The following is a 19,787-nucleotide window of genomic DNA, read 5'->3' as shown; positions in this document are numbered from 1 at the left end:
CTGTGCACTCCTAGGGGGGAGATAAGGACAGCAGAAAATGAGACTTGCTTAATTTGAAGAGAGGAGCGATAACATGACAGGCGAAAGGGGTATATCTTTAGGCAAGGTTTATTAAGATCCCTTCAGATTTATAGTCAGGGGTCGCACATATTTGATGTTTTTAGGATGTGATATCAATACATACAGTTTAGGTTTTCATGCAGGAAAATATTCCTTCGTCGACTACAGTGGGGCTGCCAAGGATTTGATAGATTAGACCCGTTGTTCACAATTTTCAAATTTTTCATACCCAATCATGAACTGCAAGACCACCCGATGTTATCTGGCACAGGCAATTCCACAGACAGAGCAGTTCAACCGTGCATCTGTGCTCTCTGATAGGACAAGACCACAAAGTAGTAAGAACCATGCAACAAGTAGGGAGCAGCCTTAAATGATAATGCTGGGGATGTTCAATTGTATTCCGTTTTTCTACAAATCCAATGAAAAGAACAAAAACAAAACTGTGTTTATCCTTCTAACAAGTAATGTCTGTGTAGCCAAAGCCTGATATGCCTGTAGCTTATTTCTCTGTGCCATATAGATCCATTGTTTTCCCAAAACTATTCAAACACATCACACAAAATATCGATACGGCTATATATCGATGTCCTCCTTCGTGTGATACGATAATCAATACGCTAGCACCAAATATCGATAATTTTAATTAATTAAACAAGGCGCTCTGAATAGATTTCCCTGCTCCCAGCGTTGCTACGTCATGGATCCTCGAGGTGCCGCACAACACATAAATGAGGGAAACTTAAACAGCCGAAGAGGAAGAGGTTTTTAACAGGATGGCGGAAAGCAGAGGAAATTAACAGATGCCCCAGCCACGTTTATAGTTGCTCTATAGTTCTGTATTTTTAATTTACAGACTGAAAAACTTGTGCTACAGAGTTGTGCTTGGACTTGCAGTGAATAAAGTGACAAAACCTGCACTTAACCTTTGGGACTGACACAGACAAGTTGTGGAAATAGATTAATTGTGGTCTTTCATGGGATTTGTTGACAATGAGAAAAACACATCCTAATGCCAGTCTTGTCCTTGAAGGAGGATTGGAACTGGCCATTTTGCCTACTTGGAGCTTTACAAGGGGATGGATCATACACCAACAGGCCTGTAGCTATCATTCTGGACCATGAATTGGCCCATGAAAATGTTTGAAGCAGAAAAACGGAAGAAACATGTAAGATTAGGCGTCAAACGTCCAATTTGTTTGCATAGCCCAATATTACATATACAGTATGTCTCACAGGGCTTTACAGGCCCAAGACAGCAACGGGGATTAACTCCTCAAACAGCCTCAGCACAGAAGGGAAAAAAAGGAAGAAATCTCAGGAGAGTCTATTCAAAGAGAGATTCCTCTTCCTTGGACAGCTGGGTGTGCAACAGCTGCTGTAGGTGGATAATGGATATTAAAAATGAACAGACAATTGTATAAGTAATACAGAAGAAACACAATATGCAACAATGGGATAATATTTGAACAATATGATCATAAAAACCTTGAATCTGATGCAAGAAGTCCAATTAAGTTAGTGTAAGGAAAGAGTCCAGTGAAAAAAGTCCATGACAAGTCCAATGTCAGTACTTTAAATCGTTCCACGTCCAAGGTGCGGTCTGGGTGGGGTCAGTGGGCAGTTTGGAGTAGTGGCAAGGTAGTTTGAAAGATGTCTAGATAGCTTTTCCTTGATGCTGCAGAACACAACCACGTTAGTTTGATGGATGGCAGTAGAGATTATTTTAAAAGGAAATCTTTCCCCATTGGGTTTATCTTCAGTGTTGAGTGGCATTGTATCCTCAAGTGTTATCTCCGTGTATGCATCATGCCATGCGTGTTTGACAATATGGGTAAAGAAATGTCTGAAAATATGTATGCCAGAGTGAATTACCCATCCATAGCCTTTGTATCGCTGGGTGAGCGATGCGCTCTGGTATCAAAGGTGAAAACTAATCTGGCTGCTGAAATTCCCTTCCTATTTCCCTGTGCTGACACTTTGCCTTTGCCTTACAAATGGCCCTAAACGAGATGCAAACATGTAAATTGCTGGTGGAGGAGATGGTGCGTTAGCACTTAGGTCTAAATGGCACAGATAGCGCAACTGTCAGATGGTAAAATGGAACTGGGCTGAGAACACTCGGCAAGCAATCTGTAATCAAAAACGGAGGAAAATTGCATTGCGGTTGGGGGATGGACGGATGGGAAAAGAGGCCAAGGGAGAGATCGGAGTTAGAAGTACGATAGCTTTCTGGGCTGAATCTGTTCTTCTCTCTTCATCTGTCTCCAACACGTTCTCTTCATCTCCTTATCTCTCCTATCACTGCTTTTTATAGTTGTCCCTACTACAAGCTGTTTTCTGTTAGACGCACTACATAACATATTCTCCATGCATTTATTCTTTGCACGGTTGACTGCGTTCATTCAAGAGCATCCCTCACTCCCTTCTTTCGCAGAAACCTCTGTGCCTGGGGGCTAAATGCTGCCACCGTTCGAGAACATGGCAGCAACAGTCCAGCACTGGTTACACTTCCTGATAAAGTTGTTTATGTTGGCTTTTCAGAGAGGTGGTGGCAAGACCCCATCACTGCAAACATGCATTGTGGTTTCTATGGTGATGCTAAGAAAAGAGCCATCAAATGCCAAACATTACACAGTTGCTTTTTATCTAGTCAACTTCGAAGGGCTGTTAGAGGTTTGTACTGGAGACAGAGAAAGGGCACGTGGAAATGATGGACAGCAACACACACACACACACACACACACACACACACACACGCAGGCAAACGTATGCTTATTTTCCCACTGAGACCTCCATTGCCAGAGAGCAATGCATCCATTTAGTTTGCATTGTGCTGCTTGCAGTGGCTGGGTTTAAAGTACATCCTGTCTGCCGCGATGTCTTTGAGTGTTAACAGAGCAGAACCTGTGGAGCGCTGCCCTATTCTCATCCATCGTTACGGGGAAAGAAATGGCATGTTTTGGTACAACCTATCGACCTGCAAGGGAACGAGGTGCGGGCCTGTGTAATGTATGCTCCCACTCTGTGTGCTGAACAGCATGCCATCTCAGGGACCTGAGAACAGAGCGTGAGCAGTGTGTGTAAGAGGTGTTTCTGGCATGTGTGTGTTCATGTGCTTAGATTTGCCCTTGTGTGCGCTTCTGTCCACGCCTATGACTATTGGTGCGTGTGTATGTGCACACATAGAGCCCCATCCATTGAGCATTCTCTGTCGTGTAGCGATTGGAAGAGATGAGTCACCCCACTCAGACAACACCTACAAACCATCTCTCTCTATCTCTCCCTCTCATGCGCACACACACACACACACACACACACACACACACACACACACACACACACACACAAGCAAAGACGATGAGAGACATGATGTGCTTGCTCACCCAGTCACTTTAAGACAAAACCCTATTGAAGAGGTTGCAGTCCCTTTGCTCTACATTTTAAAACAATCTTCTCTCAGATTTATTTTTATTGATTCATGTTCTCAGACTGAGGCGATGAAAGGTTTTCTAACACAAGTATGGAGTAGCAGGGTTGTGGCTTGAATCTAATGTTTGCGGTGAAAAATCTCAACATGAAATTAAGGTTGGGTTCCGGTGGCTAGTGCCATTTTAGATTTGGTTCCAGGTTGGCAAGATCCCTTGATTCACTAAAGCCCGAGGCTAACAAATATCTTACGGAATCTTTTATTGCTCTTTGCTCATTGTTATTAACAAAGACCAATATGCAAAACATTCAGGTAGTAAGTTTTTCATTTTTAGCTGGATACATGGTTAAATGTAATTTGCTTTGCTGTGTGTATTTTGTCCATAGCAATCCCACCAATCGGTCTCAAACCATCCCAGTTAGTAAATGACGTAAACATCATCATTCCCAGAAAGAACCAAGCAGACCTGCCTTGTTGCACAAACCAAATGTTCTTCAAAACCTTTTCCATTTTCCGCGTGTAGCTTGCTAGCGCGAAGGTTGTTGTTGTTTCCCGTAGCGAAGGGATATTGAGAACGGCTGGAAATGTACTTCAGTTGATCCAGACTAATCAGCAGTATCTAATTTATTCCAATTTTGTAAGTAGCTTTGCAGAATCTAGCAGCATTTTGTTTCGAGTCATAGCACCCAGTTTATGACTACTACTGACTTTGGCTTTCCCCTGACTTTTCCTCTAGCATCAAATACCTGCCAAACTAATGACATTCCTCTAGGGATGGACATTTTAAGTAATTTCCATATTTGAGTTCTCGCATTAAATAGTACTATAATAGGGTCCAAAATTAGTTTTTGACGACGTTTTGAAGTAACGTGGGATCATGAGAGCTGTCTTCATTGTTTAACAACCACCATTGCAATCTATCTGACGTGACTCAGGCAAAAATAATGTTCACAGACAAGGTAATGAATTCAAGTTTTATACACAATTAGTCCCATTTATTAATGTTATGTAATTTAATTCAAAGTCTAAGTCTGCAGACGTGAGTACTAAAATGAGTACTCACGTCTCTTTGTTCCAGTTGTAGAGGGCCAAGACGGGGTTTTGTCTACAGTGAGTTATGAGCTTGTACTCTATTTGCGAGGTTGAGCAGTGCACAGGGCTCATTTTGTTTGATAGTCACGCTTTAAATATCTCCACAGAACAGCGATTAAAGTAACTTTTGTACAGGACTCTGAATAGCCTAAAGCTAAATGCAACACTTCTAATCGGAGGCTCTAGAGCAATGAATGCTAATGAAACAATGCCCCCCCGATGTTTTAGTAGACAAATACACCACAACGGATATGCCTGAGCCTCATCGAGAGAGCCTTCATCTTTCATGCCGGGCGAGGTTTCTCATCAGCTCATAATGTTTGTTGATTTGATGGATGTGTGCTCGTTTACCACGTGGTTTTTCGTTGCTCATTTCAAGGTGGGCCTTGTTGGCCTCCACTGTTGAACATTCGCCGAGCGAGGCGCTGATTACGAGCGTGACCGGATCTCAAAGCTACGAGCTGAGTGACAGCCACAAGGTGCAGCCAAAACACTGATGACCTGCATTAATGGTGCGTGACCGTTGTAAAGTCCGGAGGTTATTCTGTCCCGTCTGCTGTCCTGTCTCTCTGTTATCCGGTGGTGTATGGGCGAACCAGAGTGGGTTTGATTTGCACACTCACTTGGGTTCCCCTCCAGTGTTCACGCGGCCACTCAAGGATGATAAAATACAGTGCTGGATGGGCGCTGGGAGCCGGGAGCTGTTCACTAGAGGATTTTAATTTTGTTCTTCTCTCACTCCCTTTCCCTTCCCTCTCTCCCGCAATGTTTGTGCATTCTTGCATGCACCAATGTGATTACCACAGGGAAAGGAGCACATTGGCGAGGACATATGTCACGGATTGACTTACAGATTCTGCGGTTTCAACAGCATCAATTAAAAGCAAAAAGTGCATTAAGTTTGAGAGTTTGGGTTCTACAGGTTGTGCAGTTCATCATCATAACCGATTACCAGGCGGAAACAAGACACTGAGCATGTAAATCCTCTCAGATTAACAGTGTATTCGCCCCATTTTATTTTGGAGGGCTGATAACCTTGCACCCATTGTGCCTGTGTGCTGAGATTATGGATCAAGTTTAATTGACTCTGGTAATCTGATTTTGGCATGGGGAGGGAGGATCCTGGATTAAAGTTGTAACTACAACACAAACAGAGGATCAGGGGCCTGTTTAGCTGCAGAGGCTAGGGGACAATGGGGGCATGTTTAGACGTATAACATGCCAGTGCTAATTCTGAATAGGCTAAACCAATCTGCCCTGTATGGCAGTATTGTTGCCTATCTGTAATGAATTGCGCTGTCAGGGCGCTGGTCACATTGTCCTGCCACACAGACTAATAAAGTGGCCATTGGTGCCGTGATGTAATAGATAGCAATAATGATAATAACTGGAGTGGAGGAATCACATTTGAAGCTGGCTCCTCCTGTCCCTATCTGACATCCTGCTTCTGCAAGAAAGAGTACAACAGGGAAGAGTTGTTAAGTGCATGCTGCGAGCTACGCCAGTGGCCTATCAGTCAGCATGACAGCCGGGATTTGCAACTCTACAGTCTGTATCTGTTGCACAGCACAGTGAGATCTATACATAACTTAAATGTACAGGAGTCAGTGTAAAACTCAAATGTAGCAGCCCTTAAGAGATAAAAAATATAAGAAAAAGTCAATATGCTTTAAAGAAAATGATTAATAGCTGGATTGTAACAACAGTGCAATAAAGCGATAGTTCTTGAGCCAGTGTTCAGTATAAGTGTACATTCATCCCGCTCAAGCCTTCACTTCTAAATGCGCTGCAGCAGTTTGCCCCACATCACCCCAAGAGCATCAACCCTGCTGTTAGGAGCGATACAGTATGAACAATTTGTTCAGGGCACCCTGTAGTCCCCCCTTACCACTTTTCTTTGGGCCTATCCATCTGCAGAAGGGGACAGTCTCCCTTCATCCTTCTTTCTTTTTCTCTATATACACCCCCCCCCTCAGCTCTGCCTGCTATAAGCTCTTTTTGTGTAACCTTTATTTGTCCAGGGGAGGGTTCTGCTGAGCATGCACACTCTATTCCAGCTTTGCCCTTCTTCGCTTTCATACTCGTCTGCTGTACAGTATATGCTGCTGCCCCATAAAAAGGCACTTCCTCTATTGTTGGCCTCTAAACAGCTGTTCAGCACCTTGCACAAGGAGACCTCTGTAGTTGTTGAATAAGTGGTTGTTACTCTTTCACTTTCAGCCAGCCTGGTTCTCCCAGCCAGCCAACTCAAACCTTTAGGCTACTGCTGTCCTTCTCTGGCTGGTGTGGAAGCTGCCTGGTCCACCAGCTCTTCTGCTTGAAATGTTTGTTTGTTAGTCTCATGGAATTCTCTTGTATAGCTTTGTGGTACTCTGCATGGCAACTAACTATTATTTTAATTACGATTTAATCTGCTGTTTTTTTGTTGTTTTGCTTTTTGATGGTGGGAAATGGCTGTCACAATTTCCTAATGCCCAACATTCACTTTGCTTGTTTTGTCCAAAACAGAAAGATATTTAATTTACAATTATATAAAAGTGAGAAAGGTAGTGTGGTATATTTCAGTTGCAGCACTGTGTTGCCGTTGTATGGAGAAGGAACTTCGTAGACACTGCTCTTGGTATAAAAAGATTTATTACATCAGAGTTTTCAGCATCAATTTACAGACCCATGGATATTTGGAGAGACGACCGACCCAATCTTCAAAATTTGTCGCTCTGACTTTTCTTTGTGTGGACAACGTATATATCTCAATGCATTGTATCAACATATTTTTGTATGTATATCATTGGACGGATAACTATCCAATCAATGCCTGTTATCTGGCACAACTCCAAAAAAGGTCTCTTCTGTCTTGGGGGGACCCCTACTCATGTTAACAATTTCCAGATGTTCTCAGTAAATGTAGAGTAAAGTTCATGCATCCTCCTTATACCAAAAACTTAGATCACAATGGTAAATAGTCAGATACCACAGTAGCAAATACTCCAATTGGAGAAGCTGTAACCTGTGAATGTTTGGTGATTTTGCTTAAAAAGTGACTTAAACATTAATCAATTACAAAAATAGTTGACACACTTTCTGTTGATCGACTAATGATTAATTGTTTCAGCTCTATTGTGAATCCCACATTCATCTGCTACAGGTTTTGATGATGGTAACATGTTACATCAGTGTCTACATTGTTTTGTCTTTTTACGGGTGTAATATCTTCCAAAAGATTTTACTCATCTTATCCTGTCTTTATCTAATTTTGGAAATACTTTGATCTATGAGTGGACGGCAGATAAATGATCAAACACAGTAGGAAATACAACTCAGACACAGAAAAGCTAAGATTTCTTCAGAGCTACCCCCCAAAACTTCTGGTCTAATATCCAAGGACTCAGTTTGGACTGCAACTTAAAAGCATGTTTATTTCCATTTAATCTAATTTTCTCAATTACTCAATAATATTACAGGGCCCTATTTTAACGATCTAAGCGCACGGCGTGAAGCGCCTGGCGCAGGTGCGTTTAGGGCGTGTCCAAATCCACTTTTGCTAGTTTGACGGTGGAAAAAAGGGTCCCTGCGCCGGGCACATGGTTCAAAAGGGTTGTACTTAGTGTCTTCATTAATTCCTAGGTGTGTTTTGGGCGTAACATGCAATAAACCAATCAGAGTGTCATCTCCCATTCCCTTTAAAAGCCAGGCGCGTTTGTACCTTGGCGCATTGCTATTATGATGGCGGAATTGCACCATAATATTTTTATTTGTAATCTTTTGCATGTTTGTGTGCTGCACTTCCCTGTGTGTGTATAACAAGCATAGTGTGCATGCGCTGTGCATAAGCCTAAGCACATTTATTTCACTAATTCACTGTTAAAATAACAATGAAATGCTGCGCTATTGACTTTAGACCAGGTTTTTGTTGGTCAATGGTGCGATCACTTCCCGCTGCCTCAAGACAGCAATACGCCAAGAATGCACCTGAACACACCTCCCTGTAAGACCAGCACGCCCATGGGCGCAAAGATGGGCGCAAGTGCATTTCTATTTAAACGACGTGGGCGCAGGATGGTCTTAAAATAGCAAAGACACTTGAGTCGGGCTTTGCGCCACACTGCGCCAGGTGCAAGATAGGGCCCCCAGTCTATAAGTCGGAATAATCGGAAAATAGGCAAAATGCCCATCATCATTGTCTAGATTACATCTGACATAGTCAAACTGCTTGTTTTGGCTGATCAACCGCCCATGTAGGAGCCATGTATTTGATGTTTTGTTCATGTCAGTAACCACAGGTGTTGCTGGTTGGAAAGCGGCAAACCTTTTTTTCTGTGCTTGGACAACATCGCAACGAGGATTATTGAGTATAATAATAAACACATTATGATATAAAGTATTGGTAAAGACTGGATATTGGTTCTTCTGAGCACACGTCTAAACAATTGACTTCAATTAGCAGCCAGTAGTGGCTAAAGTGTAGGACATACATAGTCACTACAGCCCAGCATCCAAAAACATTCAGTTTGCTATCATAAAAGACTTAGAAAACCAGCAAATTTTTACATGAAACCAGAGCCCAATTTTGGGCATTTTCTTTACGAAATAATTAATTTATTTTAATCAAAATTGTAATCTGTTTATTCTTGGTCCACTTGGCTGCTGGGAACAGCACATTCTGCTGTTAGCAGAGCTTTTAAGCTTTTAATAAACTCAAATTGTGTTTAAAGTATGTAGTGCATACACAGTGAAAAAAAAATCCTAAATTAAGTATACTTCAAAAAGCCGGCATGCATAATTACATTGCTTGATTTTTGAATGTGGCGCTAATGGAAACTTCTCTCAATGCAATGTTTGACAGAAATGGAGGAGCTACTAGAAAAAGCACAGAGTGAAAAGATGGCAGACAATGCTGTTAATTACTTACTTCGTTTATTTGCGCCTAACGCTCCTTTCTTCGATGGAGCATCGGACTTTGACCGCAGTTCGCCAGAGTCTTCTGTCCTGGGCTTTCCTTTCCAGCTGTTTCCATGTCAGCCCGCTCTGCTGATGTCAGTCTTGAGGTCCCTTGGCCAGGTGTTCTTGGGCCTGCTTTTTCTTGTGACTTCAGGGTTCCCTCTAACGGCCTGCCTGGTGGTGCTGGTGTGTTTTTTTGGAGTGTGAGGCCGATCCATCCCCATCTTCTTCTCTTGATCTCCTCTTCCACAGGTTGTTGGGCATTTGGCAGCGCTTAATGAATATTTGTACTTGTGTCATTGTGGTCTTGGTTGTCTTCCATGTCTCTGCATTACAAAAGCACAAACATTACAACAAGATATAATATAGGGTTCATGCTAGAGCTGAAGTGTCTGAGCATTGTACTTCTTAAAGTGTTATTCCCTTCAGGGTCACTGGGTCTTTGTGGGTTGTGTTGGCCTTGAGGACTTTAGTATCCCTTCATGAATGTTGAGGCTGACTTGTGTTGAGGTGTCTGCCAGTACTCTTGTCTTCTTTGTGAGATAGCAAAGTCTAGGTCATCTAGCTCATCAGTGCTATGAATAAATACAATTTAATAAAAGATAAAGCAAAGAAATAACTGTACACCTTTTTAAAAATGCAGTTTCTAAAAGCTCTTTTTTCAATGTTTTCAAATTAGTTATAGCATTCCGAGCTGCAGCTCATTTGTCGTCTGCCGGTTCAGTTTTTCTGCTCAGTACATTGATTTCTTCTACAATAAAAGTCAATTTGCTACTTTTTTGGTAATAAGTTACCACTTCTAAGATGCATGACGTCTTATGGATTTGGAGGAAAAGCAGCTCAGAACAGCTGTGGGCTACTGAGCTTTATATGTTGGGGTGAGAAATGGTTAAATACTCTGGAGGCAAGAGGCTGACATTTTCAGCCACCATTACAAGCCCAGTGATGATGATAATATATCCCATGAGAACGTTTGACTTCCTCCATCACACCTAAAGCCATTCAACTATGGCTGCCGTCACTCACCATGTGACCCGCTCAATATGTCTGAGCACAAGTTAATTTTTAATGATTTTTAATGATCTAAACCCCCTATGAAGTGTTATTTGCTCTTTAAGTATATAAATCAGCATACTGACATAAAAGCTTAATTTCAGTAGGATTTCTTGCTGATGCTTCAGGCCCTTTTTTTTTTTAACATCAATTCATTGAGCTGTAATTAACACCAGTTTTCATTGTCCTTCCGTGACATCGCTCCGGGGACAAATACAAACGTAATAATTCCCTGTAAATCTGTAGCTTCCAAATTATGCGAAGATGTTTACAATTTTGGAATATGTTTGTCATGTGTTTTCCCCCAAAAGGGCCAACCCATCAGCACCCTCCCAAGTGATGGTACATTTTATTGTTGGGTCTAATTACGGTTCTCTCTCCTTCCCTGTTGTCGTTTTTAATTTTCTGGTCCAGCTACAAGCTGCAAACTAACGTCTGTAGTTTTATTAAAGATTGATAATTTGGTCTTCCACCACCTTTCAAAGTTAGGCAAGAATAGCTCTTCGGAGATGTTATGGTTAGTGTTAAAGCGGCTGTAATCAATAATTTTATTTTAGCAATGGATGAAATGACTACATGTATCTGGAAGATAGCACAGTGACAAGCCCACCAAGAATGACCACCCGACTCTGCAGTTCCCCTCAGCTCTATGGTGTTTTAGCCTCTTTCAGTTTTGGTTTGACAGCCCCCAACTTAATTGATTTAGTCTCATCTCTCTCACCAGCCTTGTTACCAGCAGTAGGCTAACTGTTTTCAGAAAAAAGCTCTGATAAACCAACTGTACTATACACATCACGCAAGAACTGCCAGATCACATATCACACGAAAATCCATCTTGTCAGGCTGACAAGTAATGCATTTGTGGTTTAGGTATGTATGTGTGTAATGGCCGTAACTGTTCGTTCAAAACAACAATGGCGGACGTCTTAGATAGCAGTTCGTCCAATCACCTGCAAGGTATTTTTTTAAGTACCTGCCCTTTTCCAAACAGTTTCCAGTGACGGCTTTTTAAATGGTTCTGTGTAACAAACCACATGGTACGTCAGGTTACTATAAACTACCTGTTTAGCACTAAACAGACAATAATGTTAGCAACTAGGTGTTGAAGAAAGTGGAGCATTTAGCAGCTAAAGAGGACCTGAAGAGCTAATAAAAGTGGAGTGAATATTGGTATGTCAGGTGGACACAGGCACAACTCCAAATCAATGCTAAAGTTGCTCTGTGTCTGCTGGATGTGTAAATAAAGACAAGTGTTTGCTGTTATGTTTCCAAGGGCTTTAATCTACTACTGGTCAGTGCAAGTTTTACTGCCCGACTGGGGTCTCTCTGAGGCCTTGTTGGCTCCATTCAGTTGGCATTTTCTCCTGGTGTCTTTGTTAATTTCTTGTGGGTGCCCTGGATTCTATCCCAAAATCTAAAGATGGCACATTTGCAGTTTACAATGATAATGATGGCAGATGTATTACTAAATTGAAACACTTCTAACGCTTCTCATTTCTAGCCACCAATTTTGCCAGCTGAAATTACAATTGTTGCTATCACATTTTATCAGCTGTAGCTAGCTAGCTAATTAAGCTAACGTGAACTCCATAAGTTGGTTGACAACGCCTTTACCAGCTGACATTTTAAATTTCCAACCGACTGTTAAAGAATCCTCTAAACACCTGTAAGCTAGATAGCTGCATGCTATCATTTATAAGTAAAGAGCAGATAAACACACTGTAATCCTTAGGCTAGTGAGCTCAGACTTTGGTTTTGGAAAGGCTAAAAAACAGACACCCCCCTTCAAAGCTCTTTATATGCCGAGTCTTACCGTAGGTGTGAATGTGAGAGTAAACGGTTGTCTCTCTATACAGTATATGTATGTGTTAGCCGTTTAATGGACTTGCGACTAGGGCTGGGACGGTATGGATTTTTTCTTACCGCGGTTGAAAAGCAAGACATTTCCGCGGTACAGCGGTATACCGCAACCCCCTTACGAGAGTAGCGTAAGTTAGAGCAAGAATGGCAGGGTGCCTTAAGTGAGTGACGTCAGTGCCCGTGCGGTCACGCAAGGAGAGCGAGCGGTAACGGAGAGTAGCGTATGAGTGCCGCTGTGAGGAAAAGCGAGAGGAAAAAGAGATAGCAAAGTTGATATAAAGTGAGTTAAAAGTGAACAATAAAACAACAAGCTAGAGCTTCTCAAGACACGGTGGCTTTATCTATTGTCAATACTGCCGGTAAAGTGAATGGCGTTACCCCCGAAAAACATCGGCTTAAACCTTACAACATGTTGCAGCCCGAGTGCAGCCCGTCTAGCTGCTGAGCGAAACGTGCATGCAGGCTGAAATTCAACTGTGACATTTTTATCGGGATAAAGCTATAAACAGAAGGAAACTCTGTTAGCTGCTAGGCTAGGCTAACACTGCAGCTGTAACGTTAATGTGTCTACCTCAGCTGAGAACGGAGAAATGTCTTTGCCTTTGCCTCCGATACAAGACATTACACTGGTAGGCTACTCTCGCATATAGGCCCAATAGTCAACACAAATGGAATGTTATTATGTGTCATGGAACATTGCGTTCCCCAACTCGCGAAAGGTCGGATTTGCTCCATCTTTTGATGATAAGTTTTGTTTAGAAAACCTTGAATCCATGTAGGACATAATGTCATCAGACACAATCCATGTCATTAGAATCATTGAATCCATGTCATTAGACACAACGTGCACACATGTGAAGGCCAATGTTTTTTTGCAGTGATGACGGTAACGAGCTCAGACCCGCGGTAGGCGTCACGTGACTGCGGTATTGCGGTAATGCGATAACCGTCCCAGCCCTACTTGCAACCTGCTTAAGGTTTACCCTGCCTCGCGCCTATTGAGAGCTGGAAAAAGACTCTGGCCCACCATGACAGAGAAAAGGGTAACATGCAGGCTATAAATGATGGATGAACAGATGGATGGATGGATGGATGGATGGGAAACATGTTTTAGAGCATCAGAAGTGATGTATTTTATGCAGTTTGCAGTAAATAAAGTGATCTCTTGTAAGTAGCAGAACAACATCAGAGCAATGACTGCTTTTAAAGAATACATTGTGAATTTTTTTTATTTATAACCCAAATGAAAATCTTGGCTCCAACTCTTTTTACTTCCTTTATTCTTTTTCCTCTTTAAACACACAGGAAAGGCTTTATTAGACTCAATGATGAGAGTCTGTACCACACACTCTCCTGCTCTACATCTCCCCAGCGTCCTGTACCCCTAACCTTTGATTTCATCTCAGGCCACTACTTTACAACTGTGCTTATAAATGCTCAGTTGAAGGCCATGACCCGTCACAGGCCTCGACAGGCAGCCTTTAGATAAACACGGAGAGAGAATATCCCACTCGGCTACTTTCCTGAGACAATGATGGAGTCAGACAGCGTGTGTGTGTGTGTGTGTGTGTGTGTGTGTGTGTGTGTGTGTGTGTGTGTGTGGATCAACCTCGCAGACACAAACTCACACTGAGCTGGCAGGGCTATGGAGATAAGGTGCACTTTATTTAGCAACGTCAACATGATGGAGCCTAAATCGTGACGTCACAGCTGGCTCCACACAGAGATGCGAAATGGGTGTAGAAATGTAAACCATGGCTTGTTTTGTCTCTGAATACAACAGATCTAAATCTTACAGATATGGTGATAAATGAAAGTGTTAAAAAGGTGTCTCTATTTTGAGAGTTTAAGACCCAATGTAGAATAAATTACCAAGCAAATGGACAGTGATGTTGATAAAGGCTTAATGGGCGTCTGTTAACAGTAAGACACAATAGGCGACTTGACTTTGTTTTCGTTTTTTGCCTGGCTGCTATCCATTTTTGTTTTGCTTTAAATGTTGGCAGACTAGGAAGACGATGCTATTGTTGCACTCAGTTGCTCCGACTGTAAGAGTGTCAGCTAAATGCCTGAAATACAAAATGTAAATGCAGGGGGAAGAATATTCACTCGACAGGGTTGTTACTCTTTTATGCTGATTTGGACAGCGTTCTAACTCGAAGACAATTCCTTGACATCCATTTGTATTTTGCTTGCGTATCTCGTCGGCGCAGTTTACTGTGCATATGCATATGAAGAGCTCATCATCTTCGACTTTGGGTGGATTGTCAGAAATGCTGTCACTGTGCAGGCCTAGTTCTTGTTCACTGATTATCTTTATGACACTGTATTTATGATGACTTCTGTCTGATCTCCACTTTTTCTCTCTCTCTCTCTCTCTTTTTTCCTGCCTCAGGATCTGAAGAAGGTGCTGTCTTTCCCCCCATACCCTGGGGAGTATTTGCACCCGGTCGTGTATGCCTGCACGGCGGTCATGTTGCTCTGCCTCTTCGCCTCCATCATCACGTACATAGTGCACCACAGGTAAGAAGAAAAGCACCGCCTCGATTCTGTCGAAGTATACATTTAAACTTTACGCACCTGCGTTTAACATCACAGACATTAACTTCAGTTCCACATCTGGACACCGGGGCAGACACTTTTGTAATCCATTACCTTTTTTCCTTTTTTTTTGATTCCTCAGAAAACCTGGGGTGTGAGTCAGATGCTTTAGGCTGGCGTAAAGCACTGCAGCCTGTCTGACAAAGAGGATCTTAAACACATGCGTGTGTGTGTGTGTGTGTGTGTGTGTGTGTGTGTGTGTGTGTGTGTGTGTGTGTGTGTTTCAGACGATCATAGCAGAAATGTATGCTTCCAATGGATTTCTAAGGGGCATGTAGGCCACCTTCACTCCATATTCCATATGGAGACGAAGACAGAGAATCTGCTGTTATTAAAGTGGCCAGAGCCTGTCTGCCGTATTATCTCAAGACCCCAATTCATCATCAGTTTTTCTTGTACTATACATCATCAGTCACTTTATCATGTCCGTGGCATTAATGTGGAATTATTGTAATAGCCCACCATCAATTTTCATATAAAGGAAATGGGGAAACGTCTTGAATGTCACATTTTCTAAAAAAAAAAAATATAGTGTTATTCTTGGAATAACACAGTTAACTGATATTTTCTCAGACACATATATTTGGCTTTATTTATGTTTTCGTGTCCCTACTGTGACTAAAGCGCAAAATTGATGAAACTGTGTGAACGCACAGGAGCAATTGCAGTTTGCATCCATCTGTGACACTTGGGCGAGAGACAGGCTGCGTCCTTCTGCAGTCAGACAGTCATGACAGCATTTAAGGCTCCAAAAAGCAGCATCACTTACGTACTGTCGTCTAGCACTGCAGCATTAACTGAAGAAAAACAGACAGGAGTGATACAGTATGTGAACAGTTTCCAAACACAACTGGATATTCTAAAAAAAATTGTGCAGATTTAGTCTATTATTAGTAGGGTTGGGTACCGAGACCCGGCGCTAATATGGCACCGGTGCCTTAACGACCGGTATCTACCGGGCCGAATAGCAATGGGGATTTTGGGACCTCATTTCGGTGCCACTGATATGCCTGCGCTTCTCTCTGATGCTCCGAAACGGACGACAAAAGCATTGCTGCACATGACGCTAGTTAACACTACACTCGACAGCAGGTAACGTTAGCCTACCACTAGCTAGTAGCTGGATTAAACACGGTTAAATGCTGACAGCTAAACGGTGTAAAGTGTGACTGTATTTCACTGTAGAGGATTCCAACAGCGGGACCTAACAGTGTGCAGCTGCCGTTGTCGGAAAAACAACACAGACGGTGCATTCACTTGAAACTGGCCTCGTGGTGCATTCAAAGTTATTGTAAAATACCCTTTTCCCATAAATTAAAGTATCGCTTTAGCACCGGTATCGGAAAAAACCCAAACGATACCCAACCCTAATTATTAGTCAAACGTGATGCAAAGAAATAAGTCACAACCATGATCCATAGTAGGGTTTTAAGAACTATTAACAGGAATGAAGTAAAGACGAGTGCGAAAAATCCTTAATACGGGGGCTTTTTTTTATGAAATGGCAGTAATGCACCACTGCACAGGAAGAAAAACACCAATATTCCAAAAATATATATTTTCATTTAAATCTCAGATAAAGAACTATAGTAGTTGCTAAGTGTTGATTTTTAGTTGATACATAATACTGAAGATACATAAAAGGGCTGTTTTAACAGGTATTTTACTGGACTATTTCACAGCTGAGGGACAAGACTCTGTGTTTTAATATATGATTTAGTATCTTAACTTGCACACCATTACAGGTTATATTGCAATCAGACATTTCTGGAAAAAAATCATTAGTTACATGTATGATCATGCAATGATGCCTTTTTGACAATTTTTTAAATATTACTTTCGCAGCAGAGTACAATTACATGCACATAAGTATCCTGGTCTTACACCTAGACTGTATATAAAGATGGACGACTTGTCTCCACCACCTCCCACTGTACAAAAGTAAAGCCAAAATATCCCGGATACGGGCACTGCCATCTTGTAACTTTGGAGTCTGCACAGTAGTTATCAGGCGGTGAAGCCACAGTATGGAAGTCCCGCCCATACATCTGCCCGACCACTTGTGAGTCAATCACAGATGTCAATTATGGCGTTTCACCCCATTTTTGTAGGATCAAATAACTAATAAAAACCAAACCAATCCGAAGAATGAGCACTTGAACATGGTACATTCACAAAAAGACCCTAGGTTGCATTTTGGCGAGAGTTAAGCTTTAATATGTAGCGGAAAAAACACCCAATCTGGCAACACCAGCCACCAGTGTCGCACCGCCGCATGCGTCATCAAAACAAAAAGCAGAATGGAGGCGACAGCAGCATGGAGGCGTCGTATGATCATTTAAACGAGTTTTATGACAAGGTCGGTGAGGATGGGAAAAATCTTACATTTCTGTGCAAACTTCTGCGCACTTCAGTTACATCCACAGCAAACCTGAAACGGCACATTGAACTGAAGCAACATATGGAAAAAAAGAACTATGAACTAGTTAATTTTTGGAACTGTGAACTTAGTTCAAAATGTTGAAGTATGAACTATGAACTGAACTAGTTCATTTTAAAATTTGTGAACTGAACTTTGAACTAGTTCATGTAGAAAGTGAGCTGATTCTCAACACTGCCGACTGCTCCTCTGAGTCCACAAAAAAGGAGCAGACACACTCCTCTTCCTCCACCTCTTTCTCTTGCCGTTGTCGCCAACTGTCCACTTGGTAATAAAATGGCTTCTTTTACTTTTCTTTGAATCATCCTCATCTTTTTGTTGGTTGCTTGTTTCAGCCCGCCTCTTCACCCCAGTAATGCGCCACCACATTTTTAGCTCAAATCCAAGCAAATGGCGGACTTGGTTGAAATGTGAAAGAACAACAATGGCAAAAAAACAACTCTGAACCACTCAATTCTCATTGGCTGCCAAGGTGGCAGGTAGATTGACAGTTTTATCCACCAATGGCAAAATTAACCTGCATTTGGCGCGTGGTCAGGTCTTAATTTCAGGCCCTGGAATCAGGATAAGGTGTTTACATGGGTAAAGCATAACTTGGACACTCTAAAATACGATACTTTACATGTTAACACACTAATGTATCACAAAGTGCTTTTCTGAACAAGAAGACACTAATTCCAGTCCAAACGAGAGAGAGAAAAAGCCCATATTTAGAATATGAAGCCTGAGCTTTTGTGGTGTCTAGGGTTAGAGGCTTTTTCTTTCAACGGCGCTCACATTAACAAAATCCTCCACCTCCTCGTCCTCCACACCTCCCTCTAGGCACTCCCCAGCACTGAAACACATCTATGTTTAGTAACACTTTAGTTATATAGTATCACTCCAGCTGACTGACAGTATCTGAGCAGTGAAGCACACGGGACTGCATATTAAATGGGCAGAATGTGAGGGAGGCTGTTCAAGGATAGGCACCGGGGGTTGTTCATGTTTGAATTTGTTACTTTATCACTTCAGCTCACACACACATACACACACATGCATCAATATATGCATACAACATGTACTGTTGGTTCTTTCTCTGCCAGCATGATAAGCCATGATTGAATCTGATTGGTGACTATGGGTGCAATGCGCATGTGTCAAAAACATAGTGGTGGGTATCATATCGTTGAACCCAAAAATCCTTTTAACTCAGTTGGTGCAATTGTGTTCCCAGAGTTAAACTGGAGCACACTGATGTCATGCACATACAGATGGAATCAGAGGAACTTTGTCTGTCCAGTGGTTATCAATGTTCAACAAGGACAAACGGCCATAAATTAAATTATATTAAAATGATGTTTCTTACTGAATTACTTCTTTTTTTATTGTTGTCTGTATTTTATGGTTACAGGGACTGTACAGCATTGCACTTTTCCATTGTCCATATTTACCAAAATTTCAAGACACTTAGGCTTAGGCTAAAATAAATACAGGCTGCACTTTCTGTTTACAGCCAAAGCATGATGGATCTTGGTGTAAAAATCTTAAATTACGCATAATAGGAATAAAAAAAAAAAAAGCTTTTTTATTGTCCATACATTTTGTGATGGTAGTAAGGAATTGAGTTGATGTGGTTAAAAATGCCTATCAATGTGTGTGTTGCCTGATTGTGTTTAAAAAAAAACGTTTATTTTTATTTACAAGCAACAAAATAAGATACATATAAAGTACTACTCTAATTACTATTTTAATGGGTCAGCTGACTATGTGTAATCTAACTCTGCAGTTCCCCTCAGCTCCACTAAGCTTTGTAGCATCTTTTAGCTCAATGTTTTGATTTTACAGCCTGCAACTCTACTTTGGTTCATTCTCACGGCTCTTATCAGCGGTATTTCCAGCCACAGCAGGCAGCTGTTTTCTGTGAAAAAGCTCTGATAAACCCACTGTACACCACCTGCTCAGCAACAAACGTTGGACAGACACACGTTAGAAGGTGATATGTCATCACTGTGTTTACAGCTATTAGTATCTATTAACATAATTATCAGTATCGGGAATATTTTCAGTATTGTGGTATCGATTTCAACCATTTAGCCCAGCCCTATGCTGACAGCTTGCTACCTTTCCTCCATCATAATTAGCATGAAACCATTTCCATTTCACCATTTACCAGCGCTGCTACCTATGGTTTATGGGACTTATCAGCGTGTTTGGAACGTGTCTTCCACCAATGAAATGGCTTGGCTGAAACTACCCATGGTAGAGTGTGTCATATTATACTGTCCATAGCTTTATTGGCTCGTTCAGTTGGCTCAGCAGTGGGTGCAGGGT

The 19,787-nt window shown here is 41.8% G+C and overlaps 1 protein-coding gene across 1 annotated transcript in view; it reads left to right on the top strand.

Moving 5' to 3' along the window:
* The window catches only part of LOC116039357 (adhesion G protein-coupled receptor A3), a 204,280-nt gene that overhangs the window by 154,971 nt on the left and 29,522 nt on the right, over positions 1–19,787 (top strand). Inside the window, exon 15 of the mRNA XM_031284117.2 lies at positions 14,829–14,956. Within this exon, the coding sequence (XP_031139977.1) occupies positions 14,829–14,956 (128 nt within the window). The remainder of the gene's footprint in view (positions 1–14,828; positions 14,957–19,787) is intronic.

Source organism: Sander lucioperca, chromosome 15, assembly GCF_008315115.2.
Source record: "Sander lucioperca isolate FBNREF2018 chromosome 15, SLUC_FBN_1.2, whole genome shotgun sequence".
NCBI lineage: Eukaryota > Metazoa > Chordata > Actinopteri > Perciformes > Percidae > Sander > Sander lucioperca.
The sequence above is the reverse complement of the archived record's forward strand: the minus strand, read 5'-3'. Positions and strand labels throughout refer to the sequence as shown.